This window comes from Aedes albopictus, chromosome 2, assembly GCF_035046485.1.
Source record: "Aedes albopictus strain Foshan chromosome 2, AalbF5, whole genome shotgun sequence".
Classification (NCBI taxonomy): domain Eukaryota; kingdom Metazoa; phylum Arthropoda; class Insecta; order Diptera; family Culicidae; genus Aedes; species Aedes albopictus.
In genome coordinates this window covers 486,884,004-486,898,927 of record NC_085137.1, presented here as the reverse complement: position 1 = coordinate 486,898,927, position 14,924 = coordinate 486,884,004, and the positions used below count along the sequence as shown (strand labels likewise).

The following is a 14,924-nucleotide window of genomic DNA, read 5'->3' as shown; positions in this document are numbered from 1 at the left end:
CAAGAGTTTGATGGAGGAAAAATAATAACAGAAAACAGAGCACAGATACACAAGTACCCTCTCTGGTCTGCCTAACCAGCATGAGAGTGATATGGAGCGTTGGTGTTAGAGCTGCCGCCAGGAAGAAGTCGTGGGATATAGAACGTTTATGCCCTATATGGTGTCATTGTTGTCGGACAAAACAGTTGCAAGTGCGAATTGGCCGATCTTGGAAATTGTGGATGAATGAATGGCCAATTTATGTATTTCAAACGGAGTGGATGCGTGGAGACGCATGGTGCTTCACGGTTAGTATGCATAGCATGTATTCCGCGTTTCAGAGTACTTTTGGACTTCCTAGTTCGTACCTAATCCGCCAATTTGATGAAGTTCATGCAAATGGTGAACAATTAATTCTCTTTTGTCTTCTTTTTCTTGAAATAGCATTTTAATTGAGGTAGATCCTGTTCCTATACTCAGTGTTCGATGAACAGTTATTAACTGAGAGCAAGCCTTGCAAATTTACCTACGAAAAGAGTCCAAACCGACCGGAAAGTTAACACAGGCCTTCAGAATGGTCTTGCTGAATACAGGCACGTTTACCGCTTCAGCTGTAATCAATTAATGTTTGATTTGAGTTTAACAAAAATGCTTTTATGTTTCCACACTCACAACTACTAGGCAAAATGTTCGAACAACTTGCTTACTTGCAAAAACTTTCCGATAAACATTATTATGCTCAATTTGTTCCCATAGAAAGGACGTTGCAGCAAAGTCAATGCGAAACGTGCCTCGGTCGCTCTCTGCCAATCAATGCCAAAACCAAAAAGAAACAATAACCAAAATTGCCACCGTGACATACCGCTGCCAGCCCAACCATGACGGAGGTTCTATTTGCCGATTAAACTTAACCTTTCGTGGGGTGGTGGTATCCTTCATCTTTCCATCACCCATCAGCATGAACAAAAAAAAAACGCGAGATTCCATCTCGTCCTAGCGACAATACGGGGGAAATAACGGTCACGCTAATCATTTTTGTTCTTCCATGGCTAATATCTCACAACTTTTGGTAAAAATTACTTCTCTAATATGCAGTGTAGTCTTAGTTAAAAATACTTAAATTGTTATTATTATCTATCAACTGCCTTTTTATGATTTCAATGAAAAACTCCTAGCGTGCACAATAGGACAGATCGGTGAAGTACTAGATTTGTAGTAATGAGCTGAATTTTAGTATGGTGAGAAGGTCAATTCTCCGTTTCTGTAATAAAATGGTGCAAAAAGCGTGGGTATTATGATTCCTTGCCTAATTTGATGCTGTTTGAGCAAAACTTCGGATAACTATGTTGTTTATGTTGCAAGAAATGGAGAAAACAACAACACTGTTGCCCGAAGTTTTGCTCAAACAGCATCAAATTAGACAAGGAATCATAATACCCACGCTTTTTGCACCATTTCATTGCAGAAACGGAGAATTGACCTTCTCACCATACTAAAATTCAGCTCATTACTACAAATCTAGTACTACACCGAACGTGTCCCATTATGTTAAATTTGAGGGTAATTGTGGGTTGCTCTAAAAGGCGGGTTCTTATCCTTCATGCAAATCAGTTCGTCTCGCAGAGCCGGCCTTTTAAAGTAAATGAAAACAAGTGGATGGGATCCGAACCCAAAACGCAAGACGAGAGCGTACGAAATTCCCGTATATGTATGTACATAGGTATGATGATGATGATGTGCAATATGTGCGTACGGGAGCGAGTACACCCAATTACTTTTGAAGCGAAACGAACCCAAAATTGGATTATTTCTGAGCCTGGTTTAATTCTATGAATTTCGTAATCTTTTGGTTTTGCGATAAACTCGTAATATAATTTAAGAGAGTTGATTAGCTGGTACTAAACAATTCATTCAATCTTAGGTTTCTAGGTTTTGCTTAAACAAAAATAATATACGATGATATATTGGATGAGTGACAACTCAAGTAATAAGTCAAGTATAGTAGAAGAGGTTCTTACAACCATGATAAAGCCAAAATTAAAGTTTGTAGGTTTTATTATCAATTGGTGTAATTAGAGTACTATCGTAAGAACAAACACGACATTCAAGAAACGGGATGCGAGGCAAGATAAAAAAAACATCTCGATCTCATATCACCAACAGAAACCATCTGCAGTAACATGCAGCAACAACTCTCTCTCCTCGGACCCGGATCAGTGTACGAATAACATTGCAATCAGTCGAACATTGTCCCGTAGATGGGCTGCATAGAGCCCGAAACCTGTCGAAGGTATTTTTTTCAATTATTTTGACGATTGTAATAACCATAAGCGTTATGTCTTGTCTCGCGTCGCGTTTCTTGAATGATTATATTTTATGACGGTTCTCAAAACTTCTAGAAGACTAATCGGTCATCTAAATGTTACTTTGTCTTCGACTTAGTCGTACAGACTGTTGTAATATTGAACTATAGTAAATTACGTTTCTTATTTCTAAAATATTCATTGAACATACTAAACTCGACGCTAATACTTATATTATTAAAAGCTTGTGTACATACACTTAATGGATTATTTTGTCTAAAGCTTGTTCTATTACTCGGAACAGCGGGAAACGTTGACTGTAATGATCACTGTTAGTTCTATCATGAGCTCTGTTTACCTGTTAACTTGGGCTTTGGTGTGTCACAATTTAAATATTCAAATAAATTTGTAATCAACTGTCAAGTTCAAATAAAATAAACATGATTTAACGAAAAAATTGAAAGTTTATGGTGTAGTTCCGGAAAAAAACATGATGTACCGTCGTGCGGGGCTACTTTTGAACTACGGGGCTACTTTGGACACTTTTGAATATGGATTTTTTGAATTTAAAATATCGTTCAAATCTGTTTGATGTCTTTGGGACTATTGTGACGCAATATTTTCCCCTTCATTTGGTTGAAATTGTTTTTCAAACAAGCTCTTCATTGCTTGTCAGGAGGCGAAAAAACATCGAATGAATCATAAAAATATACATAACGTATCAGAACATTTGCTCTGTAAGCATTGTTTCTGCAGTTCATAAATTTCAAAGGGTTGCTTAATTCGTGCAAGAAGTATCGACGTAGCATATACAATCGAATATTTGTATGGATACACAATATAAATGACCGTTTCACCTAAATAAAGTAATGATGGCCCCCAGACAGCCTTTAAGTCTATATTAAAATATCACGCTGCTCATAATACCAAAGGTAGCACAGAACCACCTAAAAACGCATATATTTATTGAAATCATGTATGATATGGTATACAATAGTATTGGTACAAAGTAGTATTCTAAATAAACCCGGAATTTGAACTGCAGTTTTGTTTTAATTATGAATGTCCAAAGTAGCCCCCCTCTGGTTCTATATGATATGTCTCCGATTGATGTATGGACAACTTTTTTGTTTATGGATGGATTTAGTTCAAATTTTGCATGCATCCTACATACATACTCACAATTATTATGTGTAAAAATTGTGGAAATACATTCACTACTCTGGGAGTTATAATATCATAAAGTTGAAAAACCATTCCTCTCCTCTCCTCTTCTTGGCGTAACGTCCTCACTGGGACAAAGCCTGCTTCTCAGCTTAGTGTTCTAAGAGCACTTCCACAGTTTTTAACTGAGAGCTTCCTCTGCCAATGACCATTTTGCATGTGTATATCGTGTGGCAGGCACGAAGATACTCTATGCCCAAGGAAGTCAAGGAAATTTCCTTTACGAAAAGATCCTGGACCGACCGGGAATCGAACCCGTCACCCTCAGCATGGTCATGCTGAATACCCGTGCGTTTACCGCCTCGGCTATATGGGCCCCATTAAAAACCATTAAAAAGTGTATAAAGAAGCCTCGCACGACGGTAGGTTCTCATCTGATAATTTTCTTGAGTTCTATTTCAACAAAACTTTTATACTACCATTACATTCTGATCCAAAACAGCTCTAAAAATGAGTGTAAGTGATGATATCTAATCAAAAAGAATAAAAAATGGCTGTCCGATTTCTTTACAGCTTACTTACTATCTATCTCCAAAATTTCACTTATTTTTCTCTTCTGCTCCCACTCTTATTTGATCTAATTCAAACTTTTTTTTTTACAGTAAGACCGTGGTAATAGTCAAATTTGTTATTGGTCGGTCCAGAATCTTTTCGAGTGAGAATCCATAATTGAAGCTGCATTTTTTTTTTCAATTTGTGACATTCTCCTGTCCCATGTACTTAGCAAATTATACAATGCCTCATACATGACTCGTCACACTATTGACGGATGAATCTGGACGGATCCAGTTAAAGAAGGAGCAATCCGTGGAAAAATCCAGGAGTAATCCCTGAAAAAATCTCGAGAAAAGTTCCTTAGAACATTTTGGAGAAATTTGGGATGGAATCCCAGGAGAAATCTAGAAAGAAATTTCGAGAGTAATCAATGAATTCCATAGATTCTTGGAGAAATTATTTAAAAAATTTCAGAAGGATTCTCCTCAGAAATCCCTGAAAAATGCCTAAATGAATCTGAGGAGGAATACCTGTAAGAATAAGGAAAATAATGTCGGGGGTATTCAATAAAGGGATCTCAGGATAAATTCATAAAAAATCCCGGGAGAATCGCAGAGGTAACCCAGGAAGAATCAATTGAAGAATAAAGTGAGGACTCACCGAATTTATCGTGAAAGTGATTCCCCATAGGTTCCCAAACTTTCAGGTGCCCGACTTCCTTTGGCCAGCAGACATACTTTTCGCAACCCACCATAGAAATTTGTTGTGCTCCTTCTGAAGGCCGGCGAACCCCTGGGGGGTCACGACCCACATTTTGGGAAACCATGCCCTAAGGAATTGCGGAAGGCATCTACAAAGGATGCCTGGGAGAACTCCTTAGAAAAATCCCGTGAAATAACCCAGGGAAAAGCTGAAGAAATCTCTGATAGAATACTTAAACGAATCTTGGAACAATACCTGAAAGAACTTAAACCTTTGAATATCCTGGAGGAATCCGTGAAAGAATCCTGAGAGAGATCTCTGAAAGAATTCCAAAAGAAATCCCTCTGAAAAAATACAGACGGGAATCCCATAGATATCTCTATATAAATCTCGAGAGAAAGTCTTAGAATAATGCCGAATGGAATCCCTGTAAAAACAATAAAGGAATCTCAGGAGGAATCCCGAAGGAAGAATCTTTGTAGAGAAAAGGAAATCTGGGAGAAATCAATGAAGAATTCCCAGGGAGAATTAATGATGACATCCCGGGAAGAATTCCTGAAGGAAATCTGGGAGTAATTCTAGCAGGAATGATGAAATGAATCCCGGAAGGAATCCCGAAGGGAATTCCAAAAGGAAACCCTAGGCGAATAACAGGAGAAAACCCAGAAAGAATCCAGGAGGAATCCCTGATGCAATCTCGGCAATGATTCGTGAAAAATCCTGCAAGAAATCCCAAGAGAAATCCCGGTTGGAATCAATGATGGGATGACTTGTTAAAGGGCGAAATTCGTCTATGGTTCGAATCCCACCAAAACAAGTGGTATTTTTTTCACAAATTATCTCTCAATTTGTCAATTTAACGTACTTTGTCTAAGAAAACTTCAAGTTTTGACGTCTATTTCACTGGTATACGATTAAATCTGACAATACATGTCAATGGTTGCTCGCCAAGGGCGTAGCCAGCTTTTCGGCCAGGGGGGGGCGAGCACCCTTACACTGAAAACCACTTTGCAGTAACAAGGAGTTCAAATACTTCATCATTTAAATAAAAATAAAAGTGAAGTATGAAATGTGGGTGATTAACAGAAATGGTTCAATGGAAGAATCATATATGATTATAATCCTGAGGAATTCCTCAAGATATTGCTTCGGGAATTTCTTAACAAATGCCATCATAAATTTGAATTTATCCAGCATTTTCTCCAGAAATTTCTTTTATATTTTTCCAGATTATTTTAATGTAGATATTCCAACAGAAATTACCTTCGGAAAACTTTATTCCACCAGAAATCCGTTTGAGAAGCTCTAGAAAATACTTTAAGAATTTCTCCGGGAATTCTTTCAAAAAATCCAATCAAACTAAGATTCCTTTTCTTGAGGAATACCCTAAGAAATTTTTGGAGAAATTTCTTCGAAAAATCCTTCAATGAATTCCTTCGGAATTAGCGGATAAAAATCTTTTAAAATTTCTAAAGGAATTCCTTTGGAAATTCCTGGAGGAATATCTTTGGAAGTTGCTAGAGGAAGCATTCGGAAATTTTTAAAGGAATCAATTAAAAAAAATCAGGAATTTATTTCGAAAATCCTTGAGAAATTCCACCGGGAATTCCTTGACAAATTGTTCAGAAATTTCTTGAGGAATTCCTTCATTTTTAAAGCTTCTTGAGAAATTCCATAAGACATTCCTTCGAGAGTTCTTCTACGATTTCCTTTAGAAGATTTTTCGGGAATTCCTTGAGGAATTTCTTTGAAATAGATTTAGAATATTCCTTGAGGAACTCCTTCGGAGTTTTCGTGAGGAATTCTTCCGAAAATTCCTTGAGGAATACCTTCAAAAATTCTTGGAGGAATTCATACGGAAATTTCTGTGAGAATTCCTTCCCAAATTGCTGAAGCAATTCTTTCGAAAATATTGAAAAAAATGTCTCATGAGATATCCCTTCTGAAATTCCATAAGGAATTTCTTTAAAAATCTTTCAGAACTTCCTTGAAAAAATATTTCGGAAATTCCTGAAGAAATGCTTTTTGTGATTTTTTATTTCCTAGAGGAACTCATTCGGAAATTCTTCGAAGAATTCCTTTAAAAATGCCTTTATAAGGAAAATTCGGAAATTGTTAAAGGAGTTCGTTTGGATTTTTTTTGACATATGTCTGAAATGTCTTATGGAATACCTTCGAAAATTTCGTGAGAAATTGTTTGATATGTTCGTTGAGGATTTTTTTCGGGTTTTTTTATAAATCTTTACGAAATTCCTCAAAGAATTCCAGCGAAAGATCCTTGAGAAGTTTCTTCGGAAATTCCTCAAGAAATTCCTTCAAAAATGTATTGCGGAACTCCTACGAAAACTTGAGAAACTTCTTCAAACATTCCTTCAGAAACTCGTTTGGGGATTATGTGAGAAAATTCTAAGGAATTTTATTGAGGACAACCGTCAAAAATTTTTGGAGGAATTCATTCGGAAACTTTTGGAGGTATTTCAAGCCAAATCCATAAGAAATTTCTTTGGAAATTCCGGGAGGGATTTCTTTGGAAATTCGTAGAGGAATTCCTTCGGAAATTCAGGAGAAAATCCTTTGAAAATTCCAGGAGAAATTCCTTTGAAATTTCCTGGAGGAATTCTTTACGGTAATTCCTGGACAAACTCCTCCGGAAACTCATGGAGGAATTCTTCGGGAAAATCCTGGAGGAATTGCCTCGGAAATTCTTGAAGGAATTCCTTCGAGAACTCGTGGAATATTTCCTTCGGGAATTCCTGAAGAAATTTCTTCGAAAATTCCTGGAGTAATTCCTTCGGAAATACCTGGAGAAATTCCTTCCTGAAATTTCTGGAGGAATTCCTTCGGAAATTCGTGAAGGAATTCCTGGAGAAATTCTTTCGAAAATTCCTGCTGGAATTCCTTCGGACATTCATGAAGGAATTCCTTCGGAAATTCCATGTGAAATTCCTTTGAAAATCCCTGGAGGAATTCCACCGGAAATTACTGCAGGAATTTCCTCGCAAATACCAGGAGAAATTCCTTCGGAAATTGCTGGAAGATTTCCTTCGAAAATTGCTGAAGGAATTCCTTCGGAAATTTATGAAGGAATTCCTTCGGAAATTCCTGGAGGAATTCCTTTGAAAATTCGTGGAGGAATTTCTTCAGAAATTCGTGAATGAATTCTTTCGGAAAATTTCTGGAGCAATTCCTTCGGAAATTCATGGAGGAATTCCTTCGGAAAATGCTTTAGGATTCCCTTTGCAAAATTCCTGAAGGTGGGAATTCCTTCGGAATGAATTCTTTCGGAAAATTTCTGGAGCAATTCCTTCGGAAAATCATGGAGGAACTCCTTCGGAAAATGCTTTAGGATTTTCTTTGCAAAATTCCAGAAGGTAGGAATTCCTTCGGAAAATTCTTTAGAAATTCCTTCGCAAAATTCTTGGAGGAATTCATTCGGAAATTCATGGAGGAACTCCTTCGGACATTCATGGAGAAATTCCTTCGGAAATTTCAGAAGGACATCCTTTAAAATTTCTAGAGGAATTCCTTCGGAAATTCATGGAGGCATCCCTTCGGAAAATCCTTTAGAAATTCCTTGGCAAAATTCCTGGAGGAATTTGTTCGGCAATTCATGGAGGAATTCCTTCGAAAATTCATGGAGGGATTTCTTCGGACATTCATGAAGGAATTCCTTCAGAACTTCCAGGAGGAAATCTTTTGAAAATTCCTGGAAGAATTTCTTCGGACATTCCTGGAGGAATTCCTCCGGAAATTCCTAGAGTAATTCCTCCAGAAATTTGTGGAGGAATTTTTCCGAAATTTCCTGGAGGAATTTCTCCGGATGTTCCTGGAGGATTTCCCTCGGAAATTCCTGGAGGAATTGCCACGGAAATTCCTGGAGGAATTCTCTCGGAAATACATGGAGGATTTCATTCGGAAAATCCTGAAGAATTCCTTCGCAAAATTCCTGGTGGAATTACATCGGAAATTCATGGAGAAATTCCTTTGGGAATTTCCAAAGGAATTTCTCCAGGAATTTCCGACAGAATTTCTCCTGGAATTTCTGAAGGAATTCTTCCTGAAAATTTCCAAAAAAAAAATCCTTCAGGAATTTCCAAAAGAGTTTCTCCAGGAATTTCCGAAGGAATTTCTCCAGGATTTTCCAATGGAATTCCTCCGAGAATTTTTAAAGAAATTCCTCCAAGAATTTCCGAAGGAATTCCTCCAGAAATTTCCGAAATAATTGCTCCACTAATTTCAGAAGGAATGCATCCAAGAGATTCCGGAGGGATTTCTCCAGGAATTTCCGAAGAAATTCCCCTAAGAATTTTCGAAAGAATACCTGCAGGAATTTCCAAAGTAATTCCTCCATGAATCTTCAAACGAATTCGTCCAGCAATTTCCGAAGGAATTCCTCCCGGAATTTCCGAAAAAAATCCTCCAGGAATGTTTGAAGGAATTCCTAACGGAATTTGTAAAGGAACTCCTCCATGAGTTTTCGGGGGAATTCCTCTTGGAATTTCCAAAAATAAAATCCAAAAAGACTTTCCGAAAAAAATTCTCTAGGAATTTCCGAGGGAATACCTCCAGGAATTTCTGAAGGAATTCCTCCAGGAATTTCCGAAAGAATATTCCAGCAATTTCCGAAGGAATTCCTCCTGGAATTTCCAAAGTAATTCGTCCAGTAATTTCCGAAGGAATTCCTCCAGAAATCATGAAAAGCATTCCTCTACGAAATTTAGAATGATTTTTTCCAGGTATGTCCTAAGGAATTCATCCAAGGATTTTCTCAGGAATTTCTCTATAGATTTCTGAAAGAATTCCTCCAGAAATTTCCGGAGGTATTCATCCAAGATTTTTCGAAGGAACTCCCCAAGGAATTTCCGAGGAAATTCCTCCAGAAATTTCCGAAGGAATTCCTTCAGGAATTTCTTAACGAATTTCTTCAGGAATTTCCGAAGGAATTCCTTCAGGAATTTCCGAAGGAATTCTTCCAGGAATTTGCGAAGGGATTCCTCCAAGAATTTTGGAAGGAATTCCTTCTGGAATTTTTTAAGGAATTCCTCCAGGATTTTTTGAAGGAATTGCTTCAGGAATTTCCGAAGCAATTCCTCCCGGAATTTCCGAAAGAATTCCTCCAGGAAATCCTAAAGAAATTCCTTCTGGAATTTCCGAATGAATTCCTCCAGGAATTTCCGAATGAATTCCTCCAGGAATTTCCGAATGAATCCCTCCAGGAATCTCCAAAGGAATTCATCCAGAAATTTCCGAAGGAATTCCTCACGGAATTTCTGAAAGAATTCCTCCAGAAATTTCCGAAAGTATTCATCCAAGATTTTTCGAAGGACCTCGCCAAGGAATTTTCGATGGAATTCCTCCAGTAATTTCCGAACGAAGTCCTTCAGGAATTTCCGATGGAATTTCCCCAGAAATTTCCGAAGGAATTCTTCCAGGATTTTGCGAAAGGATTCCTCCAAGAATTTTGGAAGGAATTCCTCCAGGAATTTCCAATGGAATTCGTCCAGCAATTTCCGATGGAATTCCTTCAGGAATTTCTGAAAGAATTTCTCCAGGAATTCCTAAAGGAATTTCTGAAAGAATTTCTCCAGGAATTCCTAAAGGAATTTCTTCTGGAATTTCCGAGTGAATTCCTCCAGGAATTTCCAAAAGAATTCGTCCAGCAATTTCCGGAAGAATTCCTCCAGTAATTGCCGAAGGAATTCCTCCTAGAATTTCCAATGACATTCGTCCAGCAATTTCCGAAGGAATTCCTCCCGAAATTTCTGAAAGAATTCCTCCAGGCATTTTTTGAAGGAATTCCTAATGGAATTTCCGAAGCAATTCCTCTCGGAATTTCCGAAAGAATTCCTTCAGGATTTTCCAAAAAAAAAATCTAAAAAGAATTTCCCAAAAAATTTTTCCAGGAATTTCTGAAGGAATGCCTCCTGGAATTTTCGAAGGAATTCCTCCAGGAATTTCCAAAAGAATTCGTCTAGCAATTTCCGAAGGAATTCCTTCAGTAATTGCCGAAGAAATTATTGCAGGAATTTCGGAAGGAATTCCTCCTGGAATTTCTAATGAAATTCGTCCAGCAATTTCCGAAAGAATTTCTCCCGGAATTTCCGAAAGAATTCCTCCGGAAATTCCTAATGGAATTCCTCCTGGAATTCCAAAGGAATTCGTCCAGCAATTTCCGAAAGAATTCCTCCCGAAATTTCTGAAAGAATTCCTCCAGGAATTTCCGAAGGAATTCCTCCTGGAATTTTCGGAGGAATTCCTCCAGGAATGCCGCTAGGAATTTCCGAAGGAATTCCTGCAAGAATTTCCAAAAAAATACAAAAAGTATTTCCGAAAATATTCCTCCACGACTTTCTGAAGGAATTCCTCCAGGACTTTCCGAAGGAATTCCTCCAGGACTTTCCGAAGGAATTCCTCCAGGAATTTCCGAAGGAATTGCTCCAGGAACTTCCGAATGAATCCTTCAGGACTTTCCGAAGGAATTTTTCCAGAAATTTCCGAAGGGATTCCTTCAGGAATTTCCGATGGAATTCTTCCAGGAGTTTGCGAAGGGATTCCGCCAGGAATTTTGGATGGAATTCCTTCAGGAATTTCCAATGGAATTCCTCCAGGTATTTCCGAAGGATTACCCTCAGGAATTTTCGAAAATATTCCTCCAAGAATTTCCGAAGGAATTCCTGCATACATTAAAAAAAATACGAGGATGCAGGAGAATTTTATTTTTACTAGTTAAAAACAGCTCTGATCATCTAAGTTTTTCGGTTAAGTTAGAATATAGTTGCTCGGTCAGGGGGGGGCCACGGCCCCCCCCTGCCCCCTCTTGGCTACGCCCTTGGTTGCTCCTCCGTGATTGATCTGAGTTGATCATTGCACTGAGATCCGAATGAATAAGGGCTGGGACACTCCACTTATTCACAAAGTGCAATTTAAGTAGCTCATACATTTTTGATTAATAACGGCGCCGGCCACGTCCTTATAGTCATTTGGGAAGGGAAAGGAATGTTAGAGTATGCTGGTTGTTGCTACTAAAGACCGAGAGCACCTCTGCATTCCCACAACCAGCACGGACTGGCGTATTTGTTAGACGGAAAGGATGGGAGATCTGGGAGTCACCGTTGGGTCGGTGATGCGATCCATGGATTGGGGGTTATTTATAGTGTTCGTAAGGTGATAGATTGTGTGGTGAATAAGGTGAATAAGGTCAAGCGGCACAGTACGCTTTAGTTGCATAACTTGTAGGCGTTATGTACACTGTGCTGTGAGTGGAAATTGGAAGGGAGGGAAACGACTTTTTTTCCAATTCGTTTCTGGTTCTAGCGATGGCTATGAACATATGAATATACATGAGTTGTATATGTAGAGAAGAGAGAGAGAGAAAGTGGATAGAAAGATACAAAGTAGGATGAAAGGGACGGGCCAGGGATTGAACCCATGACCTTCTGCATACGAATCAGAAGCGGTAGCCACTAGACCACCAAGCTCGACATTTCGGTGTAGAATAAGCTTTAAGTTAAAATATAGATTTATAAAAAAAACTTATTATCGATAGGGACATTTTAAAAGGAATCCATAGAAGACTCTCAAAATAAATCCTTAGGAAGATTGGTAGACGAAGATCTCTGGCGAAATTTTTAAAAAAATCTCTGGAAGAATTTCTAAAGGGAAGTTGGAAGATATTTCTTAAAGAACCGCTGAGAAAGAAGAAATTCATGGAGAAATTTATGTGAGAATTCTAAAATCCTTTTTTTCTAAAAAAAAATCGCTTTCTGGAGTGTCTGGAATCCGTGGATGGTTGTCTGAACCCCGGAGATTTTTTTGAAATAATTTGTGGCAAAATTTCTGAAGTATGGAAAGGTTTTCCAAAAAAAATCTTGGTGATATTACTGGAAGTTCCTCTAGAAGGAAGCATTTCTAAAGAGATTCATGGAAAAGTTTCTGATGGAATTCGTGAGACATTACCTAAAGGGAAACTCAATACAAATTCCTGAAAAAAATCCCGTTCGTTTTTCAAATCGATATGGCCGATGAAATAATGATAGACAATAATACAATAATGGTAGACTGATGAAATAATGGTAGAATTTATTAATCGTTCATTTGTACATCAGTTATTTATTTTCCAGTCATTCGAAAAAAAATCAAAAATGAAATTGAGCAACAATACTTGAGTATATGACAACATTTCCCCTGTGGCAAATTTAGGAAATAGCAGCAGTCTACACAAGAGTATCCCCTTGTTCTGGCGCTTAGTTGATAATGACGCAAAAGATGCGGGCGGTATACAACGCAACGCATCAAGCAGCCAGTGGATATCATTTTTCCAATTTTCCACCCCTGCGTAAATAAGAATTTTCCTCCAAAATCAAATTTGAAATATATCATCCCGCAGACCCGCAGATGATATTGCCTTCTTCGGTTTCCGCCTCGAGCGCCCCGTGGGTGCTGAATAATAAGGTGGAATCACATCTTTTCGGTGTCTGACTGGATGGGTGCTAAGCTTTTGCGGTGTGTTAAATTTAAATTCTAAGGAAACCTACGCAAGGCGCCAAAACAGTCCCCGTGGAGCTGAAATAATCTGCCAATAATGCGCTAACAGTGTTTGAGAATATTTGTGATTTATTTCTCAAAGAATGCTTATGTGTTTTCAACTTCGATCTCCCATGGACATTTAAGTTAACATTTGACATTCTGGCTTTAGTAAAAACTGTAGCACTTAGAAGGATATCTTAAACACATTTAAAACAAGTCATTTAAGACACTTTAACGTCCGAGTCAACAGGAAGCACTAACTTGCTCAAAGAGTTCATCATCCTGTCGGATTTCCCCCGTACTTACTTTTTGCTTGAAGTAAAACCCACGACGGGAACTTAATACACAGTCAGTCCATGGCAGATAAACTTACCTAGAAAGAGAAAAAGCAAACAAAGATGACTCATTAATTAACGTATTCACTAGTGGGAGCAACGTGGGAAAAAGGTTAATGGATTTTCCAGTAAAACGAATCCGCTTTAACTTTCCAAGGAATATAGAAACAATTAGGAGATTAGATCGCATCGATTTCAGCACTGAAAGGAAAGTAAATTTGAAGAGTGGACTTAGTTTGATCTACGCGCTGCTGGAATGGTGGGGAACTGACAGAAAGGGCAAAGATATCACTTACCAGCGGAAGCGTCAGCATGGTGTCCTTTATTTTTTGCTCCGAAATGGTGATTTACTTTTTATTCAGGAAGTCTCTTTTGTGTGAAAATTAATTTTCGGAAGTTCAGCTCACTAAATCTCGACGCTGTGGTAGCTTCCGGCTAACTTCATTAGCATTTCAGATGGAGTCGGGCGTAATTGTCATTCTGGGAAATGGAAAGTACGATACAGAACGGAACCTTCGGGGAAGAGAACCGCCGCGCCGCGGAGCGGCCCAAAGAGTGATGATGCAACATGTAGCTTTCGTTTACGACGTACAAAAGAGTGAATGAATTCAATTTTCTCAGCCCATTCTAATGAAACGAATCTCGTCATTGAGCGATTTGTCCACGGCAAACAGCCATAAGGCGACGGGAACGCAATTCAAAAAGTTCCGTTCGTTTTCATCTTTCACATCCGTTACTGTTTTACGGAGCATTGATTTCCTCGTAAAGTAAGCTCTACGGCGTGAAGGAGCTGCCGTTGCCCACCGGCACCTGATTGATATACAATTTCCGGGACGTGATTGAAACTTTCCATTGAAAATTCCATCGATGTCGCAAACACCGTTTGGAGCAATACAATAAAAAACAGAGGCTAATGCCAGGTACATAACTGTTTCCTAGTCGAAGGTGCTTCAAGTAAACTATAGGTACGGACACGTGTTGAAGAGGGATAATTATAGATGGAGCGGAAAAGTACCGCTTTCTCCAATTATGGTGAGGATATTTGGCGTGTGTTAGGGCCCATATAGCCGAGGCGGTAAACGCACGGGTATTCAGCATGACCATGCGGAGGGTGACGGGTTCGATTCCCGGTCAGTCCAGGATCTTTTCGTAAAGGAAATTTCCTTGACTTCCTTGGGCATAGAGTATCTTCGTGCCTGCCACACGATATACGCATGCAAAATGGTCATTGGCAGAGGAAGCTCTCAGTTAATAACTGTGGAAGTGCTCATAGAACACTAAGCTGAGAAGCAGGCTTTGTCCCAATGAGGACGTTACGCCAAGAAGAGAGAGAGAGAGATTTGGCGTGTGTTGTGGACTC

General features: G+C 38.7%; 1 protein-coding gene across 3 annotated transcripts in view; it reads right to left on the bottom strand.

Annotated features, from left to right (window-relative positions):
• Positions 1-14,924, bottom strand: part of LOC109623121 (cAMP-dependent protein kinase type I regulatory subunit) — a 269,309-nt gene that overhangs the window by 97,326 nt on the left and 157,059 nt on the right. For 2 of the 3 annotated variants that reach the window (XM_029870634.2, XM_062854174.1), the window contains exon 2: positions 13,861-14,044. The exons of the other annotated variant lie outside the window; for it this stretch is intronic. In XM_029870634.2, the coding sequence (XP_029726494.1) occupies positions 13,861-13,878 (18 nt within the window). In that variant the 5' untranslated portion in view covers positions 13,879-14,044. The remainder of the gene's footprint in view (positions 1-13,860; positions 14,045-14,924) is intronic. 3 annotated transcript variants of the gene reach the window in all.